The sequence below is a fragment of the Astyanax mexicanus genome, chromosome 20, assembly GCF_023375975.1.
Source record: "Astyanax mexicanus isolate ESR-SI-001 chromosome 20, AstMex3_surface, whole genome shotgun sequence".
Classification (NCBI taxonomy): domain Eukaryota; kingdom Metazoa; phylum Chordata; class Actinopteri; order Characiformes; family Acestrorhamphidae; genus Astyanax; species Astyanax mexicanus.
The window spans coordinates 36,747,990-36,767,776 of record NC_064427.1 but is presented as its reverse complement, the minus strand read 5'-3'; the positions used below and the strand labels follow the sequence as shown (position 1 = coordinate 36,767,776).

The following is a 19,787-nucleotide window of genomic DNA, read 5'->3' as shown; positions in this document are numbered from 1 at the left end:
TGAGTGTAGTAACATTGAGTGAGAGAAAAATAGAACTTGTAACTAACTGTACTGAAAATGTATTGAAAGATAAGACATACCTTTTTTAACTTCTCTAGCAGGCTCTAGGAACATTTAGTGAAAAAAGAAAATATTTTAAAAATATTTTAGTATTTATTTGGAATTTGGAAGAAATGTTGTCCACAGTATATAAAATAAAACAACAATGTTTATTTTACTCAAACATAAACCTATAAATAGCAAAATCAGAGAAACTGATTCAGAAACTGAACTCTTTTTCCACCCCATAATATTTTCTCTCTTGCTTTTTTATAGGATTTGAACTGTCTAATAGAGCGGTACCTGACGCCTCTGCAGAAGGAACACTTCCTCTCTCAGGATGAGGTGGGTGCCATAAATGTCACATGATCAAAATCTGTAGAAGTCACACACCCTAGCTCTAAACTATTAATTTCCAAACTGTTGTTGACTGGTAATGAAACATACAGTGTATCACTGGACTGCCATCATGCTGTTAAAGTGAACCAGGATGAGTAGGGGAGAAAATATAAGAAAACAATAACTAAATTAATCATAATGCATAACTCTTAAAGTAGTCGATGGATTTTAGGTGCTGTTTTGTACTGAGACGGTGTGAATAAGGTTTAAAGTTTACTGACAGACGCTGATTTCTTGTTGTGTTCGTTTGCAGCTGGACGTTCTCTTTGGGAACCTGCCGGAGATGGTGGAGTTTCAGGTGGAGTTTCTAAAGACTCTGGAAGATGGAACTAGACTGGTTACAGATTTAGACAAGCTCGAGAGGGTGGACCAGTTTAAGGTACTGTTCGTAACTGGTTTTAAATTATACCTAATTAGTTGGTTTCAGTGGTCTTTTCTTAAATGGTTATTTTTTGGTAATACTATCAAATGCTTATCAATGGAACATAATCAAATGTTTCTTATTTTTACATTTTTAACCCTTGTGTGGTGTTCGGGTCTGTGGGACCCGTTTTCATTTTTCATCAAATGATACTAAAAAAATATTTTTTCTAACTCAAACTCATTGGCATTGGCTCATTTTTTGTGAAAAACATATATCAAAACACATTTTCGATAAACACACACTGTACACCCCCCCCCCCCCACACACACACACACACATTTATATTACATACAGTATGTTTGGCCAAGGGCTAATAAACATTGCTTCATTTGTAAATTTGAAACTAAACAAATTTTCTACTCATATCTTGATTTTAATTCATTTTCTTTTACATTTTATTAAAAAACTAATAAAAAAAGAGTAGCACTTTTTAAAAGAAATGTAACATAAGAAAGGTAAAGGGCAAATATTAACCATGTAAGCTGTTTATATTGCTTGCAATTTAGGTGAAGCAAGCATGTGTAAAGCATTTTAATGTAAAATTGCTTAATTTTGCTGAACTAAATACAAGTAACAAAGTAAACGAGTAACAAAAATATGAACACCACACAAGGGTTAAATATATGATTTTCTCAACTGAACATTATGAAATGGTTTTCAGTAGTATCATTATCCAAGTCACATTATCGGGTTATAAAATGTTTGTTAAAGGCAAATTGCCAGATTATTAAGGGTCGAGTCTCATTAATAACTTTAAAATATCAAATTGTTGTCAATCTTACAGTTACTGGATTATCAAGTGCTTCTCATTAATACATTATCAGATAATTAAGAGGTTATCAGTGGTACATAATCAGATTTTTAAGTGCTTTCCAATGTTACAATTTTGAATAATCACGTGTTTATCAATTGTACAGTCATTACATTATTAAATGTTTCTCAGTATACATTATTAGACTATCAAGTGGTTCTCAATAGTACATAATCGGATTATTAAGTGGGTCTTAATGTTGCAATTATCATATTATCAATGGTTCCCAATAGTACCATTATCAAAATATCAAGTTGCTGTCAATTGTGGGTTATTATATTATCAAGTGGTCCCCAATGTAACATTATAAACTCATCAAGTGGTTATTAATAATACTAATTTCTATGAGAGTAACGGTACCCTCTGTTCACAATTCGATTTGATTTAAATCACGATTAAATTTTTTCCTGATATTTGGAACACATTTTGAATACAAATATATTTGTTTATGTCCTTTAACTGTATAAACAATGCAAAATGCACCTTATTTAAATGCTCCATGTATTATTATATATATTTGTATGAGTACTATTTATTATTGATAATTAAAAGTTGTGTTTTAAGTTTAAAAATGATGGTCATCTAACTTTGCCAGTTAAAAAAAGTGATTGAGATCAAAAGGCTGATGTGTGATTGGCTTCAGTCTAAAATAATTGACATGTCCTTTTCCCTTTGCTCACGCCCACTGGTTCTCCAGCCTGCACTAGCGGAATTCTGACCTCTTTTCAGATTGTTAAGTGGTTCTCAGTAGTACATAGCCAGGTCATGAATTTGTTCTCGATAGAACAGTTATTATTTTACTTTTTATTACATCCATCATCATAATACATTTTCTTTTTCTTCTTCTGCTCCACAGAAAGTGCTCTTTTCTCTTGGAGGCTCCTTCTTGTACTATGCGGACCGCTTCAAAATTTACAGCGCTTTCTGTGCCAGCCATACAAAAGTCCCAAAGGTCCTCACCAAAGGTAAGCCCACCTTATCAGTTACACTCCTGCTTCTCTCTCATTTCAAAAGCCTCCTATAGACAAGAGATCACAATGCAGGAAGATGTCAGTGTCCACAAGAGACTTTCACATTGATTGAAACTGGAAACTCTTCTTTTTTGTTCTGTGGACACGGCTCACAGCTCCGGGTGCTAAATTCACAAGCGTACACTTTTTTAATAATCTGAACAAAGTAGATCCTGTAAATCCAATATGTTGTTTTTCTTCTCTTGAGATGCTGTGGTTTAGCTGAGTCTCACAGTAAACATGGGCTACTGTTACTGTCTGAAATTCCCAGAGAAGGCCTTTTCCTGCCTCTCTGTGCTTGTGCCATTTCCCAAGGCCCTTTTCGTACACACTTTTTCATAATGCTTGGCAGGATGTGGAGAGCAGTGAATGTGAGAGATGGAGAGTCGTGTTCAGTGTAGAGTACAGAAAGTGTACAGTGTTCAGTCATCCATCCCGTCCCACCGGGCTCAGTGCTGTAGGTTAGGCTGGAATGGAAAGGGTAGCTGTTTAATGCACAGTTTGAAGCAACCAAGCGTGTACTTTTAGAAACGTGAGGTCTGCCCCTAAGTCACTGAGGAATTTATGGATTTCCTTTATTTTTTGAAAACACTGCCCCTCTGTGGTGACTGTAGTTTATTGAACATCTCTGGAAATATTAAGATACCACTTCAGTTTCTGAATCAGTTTCTCTGATTGTATTATTTATAGGTTTATGTTTGAGTAAAATGAACATTGTTGTTTTATTCTATAAACTACAGACAACATTTCTCCCAAATTCCAAATAAAAATATTGTCATTTAGAGCATTTATCTGCAGAAAATGAGAAATGGCTGAAATAACAAAAAAGATGTGAATTCATATTCATAAAGTTTTAAGAGTTCAGAAACCAATATTTGGTGGAATATCCCTGATTTTTAATCACAGTTTTCATGCATCTCGGCATCATGTTCTCCTCCACCAGTCTTACACACTGCTTTTGGATAACTTTATGCTGCTTTACTCCTGGTGCAAAATTTCAAGCAGTTCAGTTTGGTGGTTTGATGGCTTGTGATCATCCATCTTCCTCTTGATTATATTCCAGAGGTTTTTAATTTAGTAAAATCAAAGAAACTCATCCTTTTTAAAAGTGGCCTCTTATTTTTTTCCAGAGCTGTATAAGAAGACAAATCGTTACCTGACACGACAATTACATCACAATAAATGGTCATGACCTCAATAATATTTGATAACGGCGATATAGTCTATTATGTGTTTATTTGTTTGTTTGTTCACATATATAACAGTTAACAGTATTTTAGCTGCAATAATTGCAACTCCATACACACATACATACATACACTGGACTGCAGTAACTGAATAATCTATGATTAATTAAAAAATAGTCTTTAAAATGGTGTAATTGTCGTGTTATTCTACTATTATTATCGCTTTATTGCTTAAAAAATCAATAAAATCTTTTATTGGACTTGTCTTATTGCTACTCAGGCTTATTATCACTACTGTCCTTTTTTACAGCCAAGACTGACCCAGAGTTTAAGGCGTTTCTGGCTGAAAGGAACCCCAGACAGCAGCACTCCTCCACTCTGGAGTCCTATCTGATCAAGCCCATCCAGAGGGTGCTGAAATACCCTCTGCTGCTGCGAGAGCTCTACTGCCTCACTGACCCCGACAGTGAGGAGCACTACCATCTCAATGGTAAGGACAGTCTCTCAAAGCCAACGACTGATAAAAGTGTTAAAATTAATATCATTAATTTACTTGATTTACTTAATTCACAATTTATTTTTTCCATTGACTTTTGTTAGTAATTGTATTACTAATTGATGTGAGAACAAATGTGCAAATCTAAATCTTGTTAATCTTTAATGCATCTTTTTTTTACTACAATATACATCTGACATGGTGCTTAATTTAGACTTTTACATAACATGCAATTGCCTTCATGTATCTTCAGCCTATTATCTATATGTTTGAACTAATGCCATATTATTATTACACAATAAGTATAACCTTTGGACTGCTTTCAGAGAGTCAGCATACAGTGGTGACTATGAAAAGAAGGAAAAGTAATGTTTTAAAGGATATTTAGTCCCCAAATGTGTCAATATGACAACTGCAAAATGGAAACTTAGACCCAATCAAATTTCATCCCTTGTTAGGGTGTAAAAATGCATGTTAGGTTTGAGCGGTAGAGGGAAGAATTAGGGCTAATTGTCCCTTCAGAGGGCTATGACACTGGAAAGAAGCCATGAAACCCACAAATTTGTGTATTTTCCTTGTTAAAAATGACAATAACCACTGTATTACTATAGTTTTATATGTAGTTTCAATGTTTTATAGCCACTTTCTTCTTCATAACAATTCAGCATAAAACAAATCCTAGTAGTTAGCTAGCTAGCTAAGTTTCCCTTTCCAACAGACGGCATAAGCTGCAGCATTTGAGGTGGAATGGAAAAATAATATTAAAGCTAGAAAAGCTAATTTCAGCTCCCCAACACAAAGGAATTCGGGAATGGACAATAATAATTCATTGCTGCACCACCTGCACTCTTTTTAAAGGCATACGATGCCCTAAAGTTAGCTAGTTAACCAGCAGTTAGGATGCTGAACTTTAGCGCTCCACTGCTATTTATTTGTATCAGGTTGTCCCAAAGTATTTCACCCCTTCCTCTCACATGTGCCTGGATAAAGGACTTTTTGGCCAACTGGCCCCAGACTGTGAGACTTGGCCCCCACCTCTCCCCTACTCATACATTGAGCATTGGCTCACCACAGGGCTGTGTGCTGAGTCCCCTGCTGTACTGTCTCTACACCCATGACTGCAGACCAGCCCATAACAGCAACCTTATCATAAAATTTGCTGATGACACCACAGTGGTTGGACTTATCTCTAAGGGTGGAAGAAGATGGAGTTTACAGACAGGAGGTCCTGAGGTTGGCAACCTGGTGCTTGGAGAATAACCTGACTCTGAACACCAGGAAAACCAAGGAAATCATTGTTGACTTCAGGAAGCACAGCACCGACCTAGCCCCCCTTTACATCAACGATGAGCATGTGGAGAGGGTCCACACCTTCCGGTTTCTCTGTGTCCTTATCTCTGCTGACCTCAACTGGAAAGAGAACATCACAGTGATCATCAAAAAGGCCCAGCAGAGGCTACACTTTCTGAGAGTTCTCAGGAAACACAGTTTGGACTCCAACTTGCTGCTATTGTTCTACCGCTCCTCTGTAGAGAGCCTGCTGACATACTGCATAACAGTGTGGTATGGAAGCTGCACCATGGCTGACAGGGAGAAACTTTAGAGAGTAGTCAAGACAGCACAGAGGATTATTGGCTGCCCTCTTCCCTCCCTGATGGACATCTACACGTCGCGCTGCCTCAGCAGAGCAAGGAACACGATTAAGGACAGCACCCATCCAAGCTTTGAGCTTTTTGATTTGTTGCCCTCAGGGAAGCGCTACAGGTGCATCAAAGCGAGGACAAACAGATTTAAAACAGTTTTTACCCAAAAGCCATTACTGAACTCACACATGCACTGATTCTTTTTTTTGCACTCGTCACTTTATGCTTATATTATATGTATGTTTGCACTGGAAAAAAAAGGGAGTGGCTTTTAATCTCATTTTACATGTGTATAATGACAATAAAGGCATTCTATTCTATTCTATTCTATAACTCTTTCCAAGAGGAAAGGTTTCACTCAAATACAAGGAGTAATTGTACAAAAGAGAAATGGAATTGGGGCAAACTGTTAGAATTAGGCACTAGAGATAAAAAAGAACACAGTTTACATTGTACTGTCCATGCTGTTCTACACTTACTGGTTTAAACAAACATAAAGCAGGACAAAAAATAAAAAGACAGATAGGTTTTTGCACAACAGCAATGATAAGTAGGTTTATGTCAGTTGCCATTAAAGTTTTAAAGGCTTAAGCGGGTTCCAGTCACCTAATATAGTTAGATAAAGTAAGCTTTAGTTTTAAATAAAAGACAGCTGTTAGCAAGACCATATGTAGCATTCTGTGTGTTTAACTTGATCAGTTATAATAGACTTAACTGTTTCTTACTGATTTCTTTCATCCTGTACAGTTGCTATTAAAGCCATGAACAAAGTGGCGAGCCACATCAACGAGATGCAGAAGATCCATGAGGAGTACGGAGCTGTGTTCGACCAGCTCATCAGTGAACAGAGCGCAGACAAGAAAGAGGCAAGGAAACAATATTTTTAGATCTTTAGATTTTTAGATGGCATTAGCATTAGCCGCTAACTAGCTCTAGCTTTAGCACTAGCTCTTTAGTCGTTGTGTTATTGTATTATTGGCCTGTAGCCTGCTGCTAACCACGGTTAGCACTGCTGGAGCAGCATTAGCATTACATGCTAACCGCGCTAAGCACTAGCTCTTTAGCCACTCAGAGGTGAGTATATTGGAGTGTGTGTTTACTGTGTTAAAAGAAGCTACTTCTAACTGATATCGCCCTGGCTTTCTGGACCACTCAAACTATGTGAGTTCCTCAGTGTACAGTGCTATGGGGTGGGTGGTTAACTGCTAATGCTAATGCTCCAGCCTTAGTGCTGGAGAAATTTGGCTTAGGGGAAATCCTAGGCTTAGGGAATCTAGGATTTACTCACCCAAATGAACAGTTTTTAGGAGCTAAATGTGTAGATTAGGATCCAGTGCTCATTTGACTTTGAAGGTTTTCTTTTTCAGAATTACAGTTTTGTTCACTTAGCTTAGCTTTCTTTAACTTGTAAGTTAGCTACCTCCCCACCACCACCCAGTGGTAAAACTTGCTGAATTAGAGAAACATGGCGACACCCCTGTTTCTTACTAGTGTCACTTAGAATGCGCCTTATAATCCATTGCGCCTTGTGTATGAAAATAGACAAAAAAAATAGACGTTCATTGATAGTGCGCCTTATAATCCGGTGCACCTTATAGTGTGAAAAAAAATATACGGTACACATGCTTAATCTACATTAACTGGATTACACCTTCCAGAATAATCTAAACTTGAACTTTGATTTTCCAAATCTCCTGCAGGTGGCTGATTTGTCTATGGGTGACTTATTACTCCACGCTACTGTGGCCTGGATCAACCCCCCATCATCTCTGATGAAGGGAAAGAAAGACCCCGAGCTCGCTGCCTTCGGTAAGTAAGAGTGCATGCATGCGCATGCATGAGTATGCATGTGTGTGTGAGAGAGAGGGTGGTGGGAAAAGTGGGCCACTGCTTCCCGGAATAGCATCCTGTCTCTTATTCATCGGCACATACACATCTGCAACTGCCGTCTTCTGGCCCACCGGTGCTGGAGAAACCACTTTTTGTCCGGTGGCACTCTGGACATTAATATTGCAGTCACTCGGCTTTGTGAGCTTTCTGCAGACAAGAGACGTTTAAAAGCATTTCAGAGTAGCCAGAAGCTGCGGAAGGCTGATTTGGCCCGCAGAAGTGGGTTACTGATTTTCTTTGGGTCGGGTTTTGCTCTTTTAAATGCTAAACTAGTATGACTTAAAAAAAGAGAAAGAGAAAAAGAAAAGAAAACAAAGAGCCTTAAGCTTTACTTAGTCAACCATCTGTGCTGGTGAATTCCTTCATTCCAGGCTAAAGCCTTTCTCTCTGCCTCTCTTCTCTTTCTTCCAGTTTTCAGGACAGCCGTCGTTTTTGTGTACAAAGATTGCTCCAAGCAGAAGAAAAAAATCGTGAGTGCTTTTCTTCTTGCCTGTTTTTCCTCTATTATGCATTAACAGGCTGCCAGGCTTGCTGAGCAGCAGACATAGCACTTTCAGTGAGTGCGAGGTTTCCATTATAGTGCACACAGAGAGCAAGGTGCCTAACAGCAGCCCTGCTAGCAGTGTCACTCTTAACATGCCTTTCACTCTTTCTCCTTGTACCATCAGTGACTCATCAGAGCTCATCATCTCTAAAAATCAGATTAGCCCAAAGTAGTCCATAATCATAAGACTGGTGTCTGGTGTTTAAAGTTTGTTTCTTTAGTTTAGTTTAGTTGGCAGTGGAGCTATGAGGTTAATATTAGCTATAAAGAAGATAATGGATGCTTATATTACATTAGTATTGTGCAAGCTGCATGTCTACAGTAAGTCATCCCTCACACTCTCTTTAAACTGTGAAAAAAACATATGTTTTTTTTTGACCATGTGTGAGAAAAATGGATCAAAGCATGTCTTGAAAAGGCCAGTCTTTAAACATTTGATTAGGGAAAAACAAGGCTTGCTTTGAGAGGGTATATAAGACAATGAAACCACTAAAGAGATGACGTAAAAATTATGTTTTTAAACATTTTCTTTATTCTTCTTTCCTTTTTATATTAATATCATCATTATAAAATCTTAATAAAGTGAAAAGTATATTGTCTGTAGAATTATAAGGAGCTTACACTGTGCTCTATATTATATGAAACTATATTTGTAACAGAACATATATTATAAATGGACTTTCAAAACACAATACAAGGTTATTTTTTCATCTAAGGTTTTTATTAACTAAGTGTATCACTAAAATAGAATAAATACACTGAATAAATACAAATAACAATTATATAAAAAAAGCTCTTGCCTGGCACTTGCTTGTATGCAGTACCAGTCAAAGGTTTGGACACACCTTTTCTTATTCAATGTGTTTTCTGTCGTTTTATTATTTTTTTTACATTGTAAATTTAATATTAAAGACTACATTAAAGCTATAAAGGAACACATGCTGAATTACTTTGTAAGTAATTACTTCTTTAATTACTTTTAGTATCCAAAAAACCCACCCAAGATGACGCAGCGGCCGCTCCGGGTCCGTTAAATGGTGCTTTTGTGTTACTATTTGTCGTTTTTTCCGTTTATTTCCTGCAAATATGTGCATCGGAACACCTGTGCACATGTTCTACCACCGCCAGACCCTGCTACAGTGGAGAAATCAGCCAGAAAACACGCTACCGGACGAGGTTCTGCAGACGCTACTTGAGCTTAGCCTGCTAAGAGACCCAGGCCGCCAGCCCGCGGTGTTTCCTGACGCCGGAGCCCAGCGGAAGTGCCATCGCAAGCGGTGCGAGCGTAAGCTGAAGCGCGGAAAGAGAGCCGGGATCCGCGCGAGGCTAAAGGCTAGTCCTAGCCGGCCGGCTATACCATCGCTCTTTCTAGCAAACGTCTGTTCCCTTGACAATAAACTGGACTACATCCGACTCCAGCGAACAACCCAGCGTGAGTTCAGAGACAGCTGTGCTTTGGTTTTTGTGGAATCGTGGCTGAACGACAACATTCCGGACAGCGCCATTCAGCTAGCCGGGCTAACCACGTTCAGAGCGGATAGGAGCGCGGCTCTATCCGGGAAGACCCGCGGTGGAGGCGTGTGTGTTTACATCAACACGGAATGGTGTAACAACGCTGTGACTGTCGCCAAACACTGCTCTCCGCTGGTGGAGTTCCTGATAGTCAAGTGCAGACCTTTTTATTTAGTACGGTAGTTCTCCGCCATGCTAATAGCTGCTGTCTACATCCCACCCAGCGCTAGCATTGGTGCTAATGCTAAAGAGGCTCTGTGTGAACTCTATCGGTCTATCAGCGATCTGCAGAACAAACACCCAGACGGACTGTTTATTATCGACGGAGATTTCAACCACGCAAATCTCAAGTCAGTGCTCCCTAAATTCCATCAACATGTGGACTTTGCAACGAGAGGAGCGAGCGCGCTGGATCTTGTTTACACAAACATCCCCAGCGCGTACCGGGCGGAGCCCCGCCCCCACCTCGCTTTCTCGGAACACATGTGTGTTTGGCTGACTCCAATATACACCCCACTCATCAGACGCTCCAGACCAGTTCAGAAGCAGGTGAAAACCTGGCCGGCAGGCTCCATCTCTGCCCTTCAGGACTGTTTTGAGTGCACTGCATGGGACATGTTTAGGGAGGCTGCTACTGAAGGCGATTCTGTTGATTTGGAGGAGTATGCTGCATCAGTCACTGGCTACATCAGCAAGTGTATTGATGATGTCACTGTCTCCAAGACCATCACTACACGCCCAAACCAGAAGCCTTGGATGACTGCTGAGGTACGTGCGCTGCTGAGGACCCGCGACTCCGCCTTCAGAGTGGGTGACAAGGTGGCCCTGAGGAAAGCGAGAGCCGACCTGTCAAGAGCCATCAGAGAGGCAAAGCGCGCACACGCCCAGAGAATCCACAGCCACTTCAAGGACACGGGTGACGCGCGGCGCATGTGGCAGGGCATCCAGGCAATCACCAACTACAGGACAATGCCACCGTCCTGTGAAAGTGATGCCTCCCTCCCTGATGCCCTGAACAACTTTTATGCACGGTTTGAGGCACAAAACAACACGATGGCGAGAAAGACCATGCCCAAGCCGGACGAGCAGGTGTTGTGCCTGACTGCAGTGGATGTGAGGAACACTCTAAGCAGAGTCAACCCACGAAAAGCTGCAGGACCAGACAACATCCCCGGCAGAGTGCTCAGGGAGTGCGCAGACCAGCTGACAGATGTTCTCACGGACATCTTCAACATCTCCCTGTGCAGCGCCACTGTCCCAACGTGCCTCAAGTCCACCACCATCGTTCCCGTGCCGAAGAAGTCCACAGTGCCCTGCCTCAATGACTACCGTCCCGTTGCACTTACACCCATCATCATGAAGTGCTTCGAGAGGCTAGTCATGAGGAACATCAAGACACGACTGCCCTCTTCACTGGACCCCCTGCAGTTTGCGTATCGTCCCAATCGCTCCACGGACGATGCCATCACCACCACCCTTCATCTCTCCCTCACCCACCTGGAGAAGAAGGACACTTACGTCAGAATGCTGTTTATAGACTTCAGTTCAGCATTCAACACCATCATCCCACAGAACCTCACCAGGAAGCTAAGCTCGCTCTGCCTCAACACCCCCCTCTGCAACTGGATCCTGGACTTTCTGACGGGGAGACCCCAGTCAGTCCGGTTAGGGGGCAGCACCTCCAGCACCATCACACTGAACACTGGGGCCCCCCAGGGCAGTGTCCTGAGTCCTCTGCTGTTCACCCTGCTGACTCATGACTGTGCTGCAAAACACAGTTCTAACAGCTTTATCAAGTTCGCCGATGATACAACCGTACTGGGTCTCATCACCAAAGGCGACGAGTCAGCAAACAGAGAGGAGGTGCAACGGCTGACAGACTGGTGTACAGTCAACAACCTTCACCTGAATGTGGACAAGACAAAGGAAATGGTTGTTGACTTCAGGAGAGCACAACACACCCACTCTCCACTCAACATCAACGGGTCCTCTGTGGAGATTGTTAAGAGCACCAAGTTCCTTGGTGTCCACTTAGCAGATAACCTCACCTGGACCCTGAACACCAGCTCTACAGCCAAGAAAGCCCAGCAGCGTCTCTACTTCCTCCGGAAGCTGAGAAAGGCCCGTCTCCCTCCACCCATCCTCACACTCTTCTATAGAGGGACCATTGAGAGCATCCTGAGCAGCTGCATCACTGCCTGGTTTGGGACCTGCACTGTCTCTGACCGCAAGACCCTCCAGCGTATTGTGAGGACAGCTGAGAGGATCATCGGCGTCTCTCTCCACCCACACCTCACACCACCCGCAGCATCCGCAAAGCAACCAGCATTGTGAATGACCCCACTCATCCCTCACACGAACTATTCTCCCTCCTGCCTTCGGGAAGAAGGTACCGCAGCATCCGGTCCAGCACGACCAGATTCTGCAACAGCTTCTACCCCCAAGCCATCAGACTCCTTAACTGCAGAGGCTGAACTGATGGTTTTTCTGTACATGCACACACACTCTTACCCCACTTACCCCAGAAAATGGAAAGCACTAAAAACCCTACTACCTCACTGGACTCTATTGCACACTGTGTAATAGAGGTAATTACTACCTCACTGGTCTTTTTTGCACACTTTTTGCACACTGCATAATTTGCACACTGTCTTGTTATTTATTATTCTTTGTCTGTATTGTGTTGTATTGTCTGTCTGCACTTTTGTACTGTTGCACTATTGTTCTGTCTACACTGTGTTTATGTGCACCATGGTCCCTGGAGGAACGTTGTTTCGTTTCACTGTGTACTCTCTATATAGCTGAAATGACAATAAAAAACACTTTGACTTTGACTTTGACTAAACAGCAAAGTGTTAAAAAAAACAGAATATGTTTTATACTTTAGATTCTTCTAAGTACCACATTTAGCTTTGATGACAGATCTGCACACTTTTGGTATTTTAATCTCAGTGGTTTCATGAGGTAGAGTCCCTTGGAATAGTTTTTCAGCATTTTTCTCAGCTCCAGCTTGGGTTTAGGTCAGGGGATTGTGGAGGATTTTTTTGTTGTTGTTTACAACATAGTTCCATATGTGTCCCTTAAAATAAAATAATAAAGAAATGAAAATAAATGAAATAAAGAAAAATGTTGATAAGAAGGTATGTCCAAACTTTTACTGGTACTGTATTTATCAAGTTCTGGCACATCAACTTATAAAGAGTAATTAATTGGGATTTGTTTTGTCTTTAATTTCTGTTTTCTTTTATCTTTCTCTTGTCTTTATAGGGAACTTCTCACAGGGCTTCAGTATCTGATGAGCGAGACCCGTTTCGGTTTAGATACATGATCTCCACAGATGCTCTTCAGGTCCGCACCCCCACCAGTAAGTCTCTTTTTACACTAGTTTTTTGTAAATGAATTTACTCTCAATATGTGATTTGAAGCAAATTGCCTTGTTTTATAAGTTTGGGCCATTTTTTGCAGCAGGGATGTGTATTGACAAGAACCTGTGGAGACAATACTTGTTATAATACAGGGGTTACAATTTGTTATAATGTTATTCTTAAAGCAAGGCGATAAATTGTACTCTAGTGTAAATTTGTTTATACTGGAGTGGAAGAGAAAAGGCTGAAGAGTAAATGCTACTAGCTCAACTTAAAATGAACCTAAGAATGTAATCTATTAATTAACCCTTTCAGACCTGAATTATTTCCAGTCATGTAACAATGCTGTTTTCTGTCTGTAATGCACAGAAATGAAGACTCTTATACTTTAATATAAAATCTATGTAGCAAACATCAATCAGCAAATAAATCCAATTAACCAAACTATTTAATATTTTTATTTTAATTGTATTAGAAGCCTGTGTGTAATATTTTCTATTTTACACCTATGATAAATTAAAATAATTTGTACATGCCTTTTGCGCATTACGAGCTGTGCAAGGCATACTTTTCCCATCGTTATGATAGCAAAGACACACTGACGCCCTAAGTCAAGCTCTGTGGTTGATGGCTCGCCTATAGATCGCTAAAATAGGGCCCTATATTGTGATAATATTATAGTATTTTTAGCAGTTGGAGGCTTTTCTGTTATTTTTTAATTGCACAAGGTTTAATAATACTTGCTTGAACCTGTTTCTCACATTTCCCATCTGTGGTTTCCCACAAATCTGCGTGCAACCAGAGACAAACATAAGAAATTCCATTCCATCCCTCTGCTCTCTCTCTCTGTTACTAAATGTATGCAATTCCCTTTACATTTACCCCCTCTTCACCCCTCACTGAGGTCACATGTGCTTCACAAGGCTTCATGGAAGCAGCATGGGGCAGTTTTACGAGGTCACAGCTGGGTTGCTGTACATGTTTGTGTGTGAATTGGGAGTAACTACAGCCATTGCAGTAATTGACCTCCATAAAGGTCAATGCTCTGCCTATTAACTCATCAAGCCAGTGCTCTGAAGTTCAGTAACCTTGCCCCAGAACCTTCTCAAGAGGACCTTTAAATGTTCTTCAAGCGTAATCAGTGTCTCTGGAGCCCTTCAGCCCCTTCCAGTTTATCTTCTTCACAGAATTCCTTTACTCTGAATGACTACTGACACTCTTACAATGTGGAGAAAAATAAAACAAGCAAAAATGTAAAGTTTAAGCTTAAAATTAATTGATATTAATGTGGTGTGTTTGTGTGTTTCTCCAGACTCAGAGGGAACAGCAGTGTGTGAGATTGTTCATGTAAGATCAGAATCTGAGGGGAGACCAGAGAGGACCTTTCATATCTGCTGCAGGTGAGTTCTTTATTTTGCGTATAATGCATATATAATCAAAAAAATGTTGGGACAGTGTAAAAAGAATACATTGTTGCTCACATTTATTCTGACTTTTATTCGATTGCAGACAGTATACTCTAAATATTTAATGTTTTGTCTGCTCAACTTACATCCACACATTTTCACTGTGTGATGGTCCATTTCCGGATGCCTGTGAGCCCAGAGAGGTTCACACCACTTCTAGCAATAGTATACATTAGGATTTTGCTTTACAAAATAAAATTTCAGATAAAACATGAAAAATCTGGTCGCCGGTTTGAATCACGTACATGTAGCTCTGCCATGAGCACAATTGGCTCTGCTCCCTCCGGGTGGGTAGATGGCACTTTCTCCCCATCACGCTTAAAGTGGTGCCAGGCGGCACGAGGCGTCTGTGAGCGGATGTATCGGAACCTATTTGCTGTGCTTTCCACTAGCCACTCAGGCAATGATGCATTGGCAGCAGCTGAAAAAAAGAGGTGACTGACTTTCGTTCGTTAGGTCACAGGCACCACTGGTGACGGGGACGCACAAAGGGGTGGGACAATTGGCTGTAAATGGGTGTAAATGTAAACTGTTGTAATACACTGTAATTAAATCTCGTTCTAAATGTCATTATATATGCTGTGTGAATGCTAGTTCATAATTTTATTCCAGTAATAATAGCTAATGTTTATGTACTAAAATTATCCAAACATTAAAGACCCCTGTGTTCCTTTTCAGTTCTCATGACAGTAAGAAGGACTTCCTGAAGACAGTGCACTCAGTCCTGAGGGATAAACAGCGTCGACAGTTGATGAAGACAGAGAGTTTACCTCTGAATCAGCAGTACATTCCTTTTGGAGGGAAACGCCTGTGTGCACTGAAAGGAGTTCGGCCCACAATGAGCAGAGCAGGTAGCTAAAAAAAACTGTGCAGGCCCGTATGATAAAAGCCAAGACATGTTTGTTGTCTGACATTGATTCTTTAGTTTTGCACTGGAGATCAAAAACTAATATAACTAATGAACTAATAAACTTCAGTTTAATTAATAAGAGGAATATCAAAATAAAATAACCATTTAAGAAATACAAATACAGAAATTAAAATATGAGAAGACTGAAGAATCAAGGACAAAATATTTAATAGATTTTTTAAATATAAGAATATAATTCAACTTTATGTCTACAATAGGGGTGTAAAAGTATAAACAAAACAAAATAAGGTTTTAAAACAAAATGTGGTGAAATTCAAAGCAAAAGAAGAAAAAGGTCAAAAAAGAAAACTACACTAAAAATCAGAAGTCATGATCTTAGAGGACAGTTTGGAAATGCCCACCCCTGTATAAGTTTCAAGGTGTTATCTTGTGAATAAGCCTGAACACTGACCAGTGAAGTCATAAGAAGAGTTTGTCATACGTCTTAGAAGGCATTACCACTCACAGTACAGCCAGCACAATGGAAAATTCTAATATTTTTATGAATGATAAATAATAAAAAAATAATAATAAAACATTAATATTAATTTATTTCTGGTGATCTGTTGATCATAGGCTCCCAGGTAATTATTAGCCACATGTCTTGTAGCTTCAGTGCAACACTAACTAATGTTCTGGATGTTTGTGTACATTCAAGGTAAATTGTGATTATTTTATTAGGGTTTTAAAATGTTATTTTAAAAAAATATTAAATGTGATTTACCAGTGTTACATTTAGCACTGTAAATGTTAATTTAACATGGTAGTATTTGATGTGTAGAAAGTGATCAGACTGATGGAAGCCATGTATTAAATTGGTTCCACTTTAAAGTAAGACTACCTTTATAAAGGGTTTATAAATGGTTTACAATAAGTTTATTAATGGTTACTAATTAGGTTGTAAATGAATTAATAATCAGTTATAACGCATACATAGAAAGAGCAACAATGACCTGTTGTTTGTTAAATAGTGAACCCACAGCCGTCTATATTGTTGCCCTTTCGACGTGTGTTATAACTGATTATTAATGATTTTTAAGGCATTCACAACCTAATTATTAACCATTAATAAACTAATTGTAAACCATTTATAAACCATTTATAAAGCTAGTCTTATTTTAAAGTGGTACCATTAAATTTCTAATAAAAAAAATGTAAGTTTATAAGCTTAAAATAACTTTCTCTCTCTTCATCTTCCACAGTTTCAGATCCACCTCGAGCTCTCGGCCGCAGGAAGCTGATCCGCAACCGCTTCACCATCGACACAGACATAGTCTTCGACAACGGCTCCAGCCAGGACCTGCCCTCCTCTGCAGACTCCCCACCACCTCAAAGCCAGCCTACACCTCCTCAGAACACTCGCGACACCGACCGCTGGGTGGAGGAGCAGTTTGACCTGCGGCTGTACGACAGACAGACGGACGTGAAGGAGACGGACATTCTCAGCGATGACGACGAGTACTGCGAGTCGGTGAAGGGTTCTTTAACCGAGCCGAGTCTGGAAGAGTCGTTCGAGGCTCTTATTGCAGAAGCGGAGGAGGACGGGAACGGGGAGGTAGCGCAGGAGGAAGTGGAGGAGGGTGTAAAGGAGGAAATCGGTGGTCTGAATCAGAGCTCTGAGGACAAGCTGGCTCTCAAGCTGCCTGAGAAGTCTCACGGCCCGCTGAGGCTGACCCCGCTGAGGAAGCAGTGCGCTGTGGAGGGCGCCGCTGCCGAGAGGGAGAGGGAGGTCATCTGGGTCCGCAGAGATGACTTCAACAGCGGCTGCAACAGTGACATCTTCTGAGCTAGTGGAGCAACGGAGCATGAGCGAGGCCATGGGAAGGCTTTGTTTATTTATGGAGCTGTGGAATGCTGGACTTTTGGCCAGTTTTTCTTGCCACGGATTAAGCTTTACCCTTGGATGGAATCCAATATCAGTGGAATTGCTGGTGTAAATAAATATGAAACCATGACCACGGTCATCTGTGATCTGTGTCCATAATTTTTATGGATGGCTGATGGCTGATAAAAGAGAGGAATCAGAGGTACTGTGCCGAGTGCAGACACTACTACTTCCAAACTGGGGAAGCCAGGCATGTCTGGAATCTGCTGGACTGTGAAAATGGACATCATTTCACCTGCTAAGTACTTAGAACTTCAGGTAAAGCTTTGAGCTTTAAAAAAAACAAAATAAAGACACTGGTTGCCGCCAATTTGACAAACGGGTCAAAAAACAAATTGGATTTTTTGGAATTTTTTTTTTGGCCATACAATTCATGATCTGTGCTCCCCTACTTGCAGACAATCCTACAGAACAAGCTTCAACAACTTAATAATTTAACTTATTAACCAGTACATGGATGGAGCCCTACAAAAAAACATGGAATGGACTCATGCAGTGGAGACATGCAGTTACAGCACCTCGTCCCATGGATTGTTCATGACTTCATCATTAAGATTTTAAGAGTTTACGCTTACCTACTGTACAATCATGCATCACGTTGTCTGTAGATCCTCCACACACTGATATGGTGCAAAGCACGCAGTCGTGACTTGTTGGCAGCTACTCTTTCACGCTTTCACTGAACGTTGTTTTGTTGCCAAAACAATACTATTTTTGCAAAACTGCGTGGATTGTTTTTCTTTTTTTTTTTTTTTTGCATTCTTTTACTTCTTTTTTTTTTTTTAACTGCTGCTCACTTCTGCTTTCTGCTGTTCTAAAGGGCTGTGTGTTCTGCCATGATGGTCCACAGGCTAAAGTGGCTAAAGACTGAAAACAAATCAGCGAACACAACAAGCCTTATCTTATATGCCTGATGGCGAAGCGCAGACCTCTTCGTCCAGAGCACAAAATCACATTGTTTCATATTGTTCAGTGGAAAGTCACACTCTCTGTATGTTTACAGGCTTGTTAAGCATGTCCCCAAAATACTTTTATTCCTTTTATTCCTTTTATTCATTTCCTTTCTTTCCTTTCTTTCCATTCTTGCTGTTCCTCATTGACTTTACTCAGCTGTTTACCCAACAGTCCAGTATTACCCGCCCTGATCACTGAAGGGATGTTTTGAACTATTATAACTATTATCCTGCTGTACTTGAATTTCATGTCGAGGTTGAGCTTGAGGTTATAGAGACAGTGTAAATAACGCCCTGACTGTTCAGCCCTGTCCACTGCAATAATGTGAGTACTGTTCTGCTTCCAGGTACACGGCTCATCACGACCCACAACCCCACCCACCCCATCTCCCTCCCTTTTTTATCTGGTGTACTACTGAGAAAAGAATCGCCACTCGACTCAGTCAACGTGGGCAGACACACTTACACATGTATGATATGACCTCACTGATTAGTGCATCGTCATATGGACACACAAATATATGCTATGAAATCACTGCATTGATCAGTGCACTGATCTGTCATATTCGTCATATTTGTAAGGAACTGCGCTTAGCTGTGCCACACTAAGTGTCAGTTAGTGTCTGTAAAGCCAATTTAATCACCAATATGTGAAATCAAAGATGAGTTGGATGAGTTCGGACCTTTTATGACCTTTTCTACGCCCTTTGTTTCGATCCAGGTGGAAAAAAAAAAACATTTTACAGAAAGAGAAAGAAAGTATATTTTTAACACGGACTTGGAGGGAAAATCCTCCCGTTGTGAAATGCAATCACTTACTGTACCTGTAGTTCTACAACTTTTTTGGCTTAGAGAGATGTGCTGTTTAAAGACGTGTAAAGATTCCTTAACTTTTGCCCTTTGCATTTTTGAAACTGTGTATGTTCATAAATTTGTGGACTATTATTATTGTTCTCCTAAAATAAATGTTCCTTATTTATATGTGCAGTTTAGTCTGAGTTATTTTTGGTCACTGCTGCGTTGCAAAGTATTCAGAATTGCATTTTATTTTAACTGGTATTGAATTTCGTGTGAAGATTCAAGTAGGAAAACTCAACTGGAACCCCCAACAAGTTGTTGGATTACCTGCACAGAAAATCAGTTAAGTGTAAACCAACCACGAGTTCAGAACCCAAGATGGCCTTACTACATATTAACAGCAGTAAAAGCAGCAGTATTATACATTTATAAGCACTTCTATCTTAAATACAGCA

General features: G+C 40.3%; 1 protein-coding gene across 3 annotated transcripts in view; it reads left to right on the top strand.

Annotated features, from left to right (window-relative positions):
• The window catches only part of tiam1a (TIAM Rac1 associated GEF 1a), a 149,261-nt gene extending 129,746 nt beyond the window's left edge, over window positions 1-19,515 (top strand). For all 3 annotated transcript variants that reach the window (XM_022681429.2, XM_022681431.2, XM_022681430.2), the window contains 11 exons: window positions 316-384; window positions 692-817; window positions 2,530-2,638; window positions 4,181-4,360; window positions 6,757-6,875; window positions 7,710-7,818; window positions 8,311-8,369; window positions 13,223-13,319; window positions 14,633-14,720; window positions 15,465-15,637; window positions 16,899-19,515. In XM_022681429.2, coding sequence (XP_022537150.2) covers window positions 316-384; window positions 692-817; window positions 2,530-2,638; window positions 4,181-4,360; window positions 6,757-6,875; window positions 7,710-7,818; window positions 8,311-8,369; window positions 13,223-13,319; window positions 14,633-14,720; window positions 15,465-15,637; window positions 16,899-17,482 — 1,713 coding nt within the window. In that variant the 3' untranslated portion in view covers window positions 17,483-19,515. The remainder of the gene's footprint in view (window positions 1-315; window positions 385-691; window positions 818-2,529; window positions 2,639-4,180; window positions 4,361-6,756; window positions 6,876-7,709; window positions 7,819-8,310; window positions 8,370-13,222; window positions 13,320-14,632; window positions 14,721-15,464; window positions 15,638-16,898) is intronic.
• Window positions 19,516-19,787: the final 272 nt, after the last annotated feature.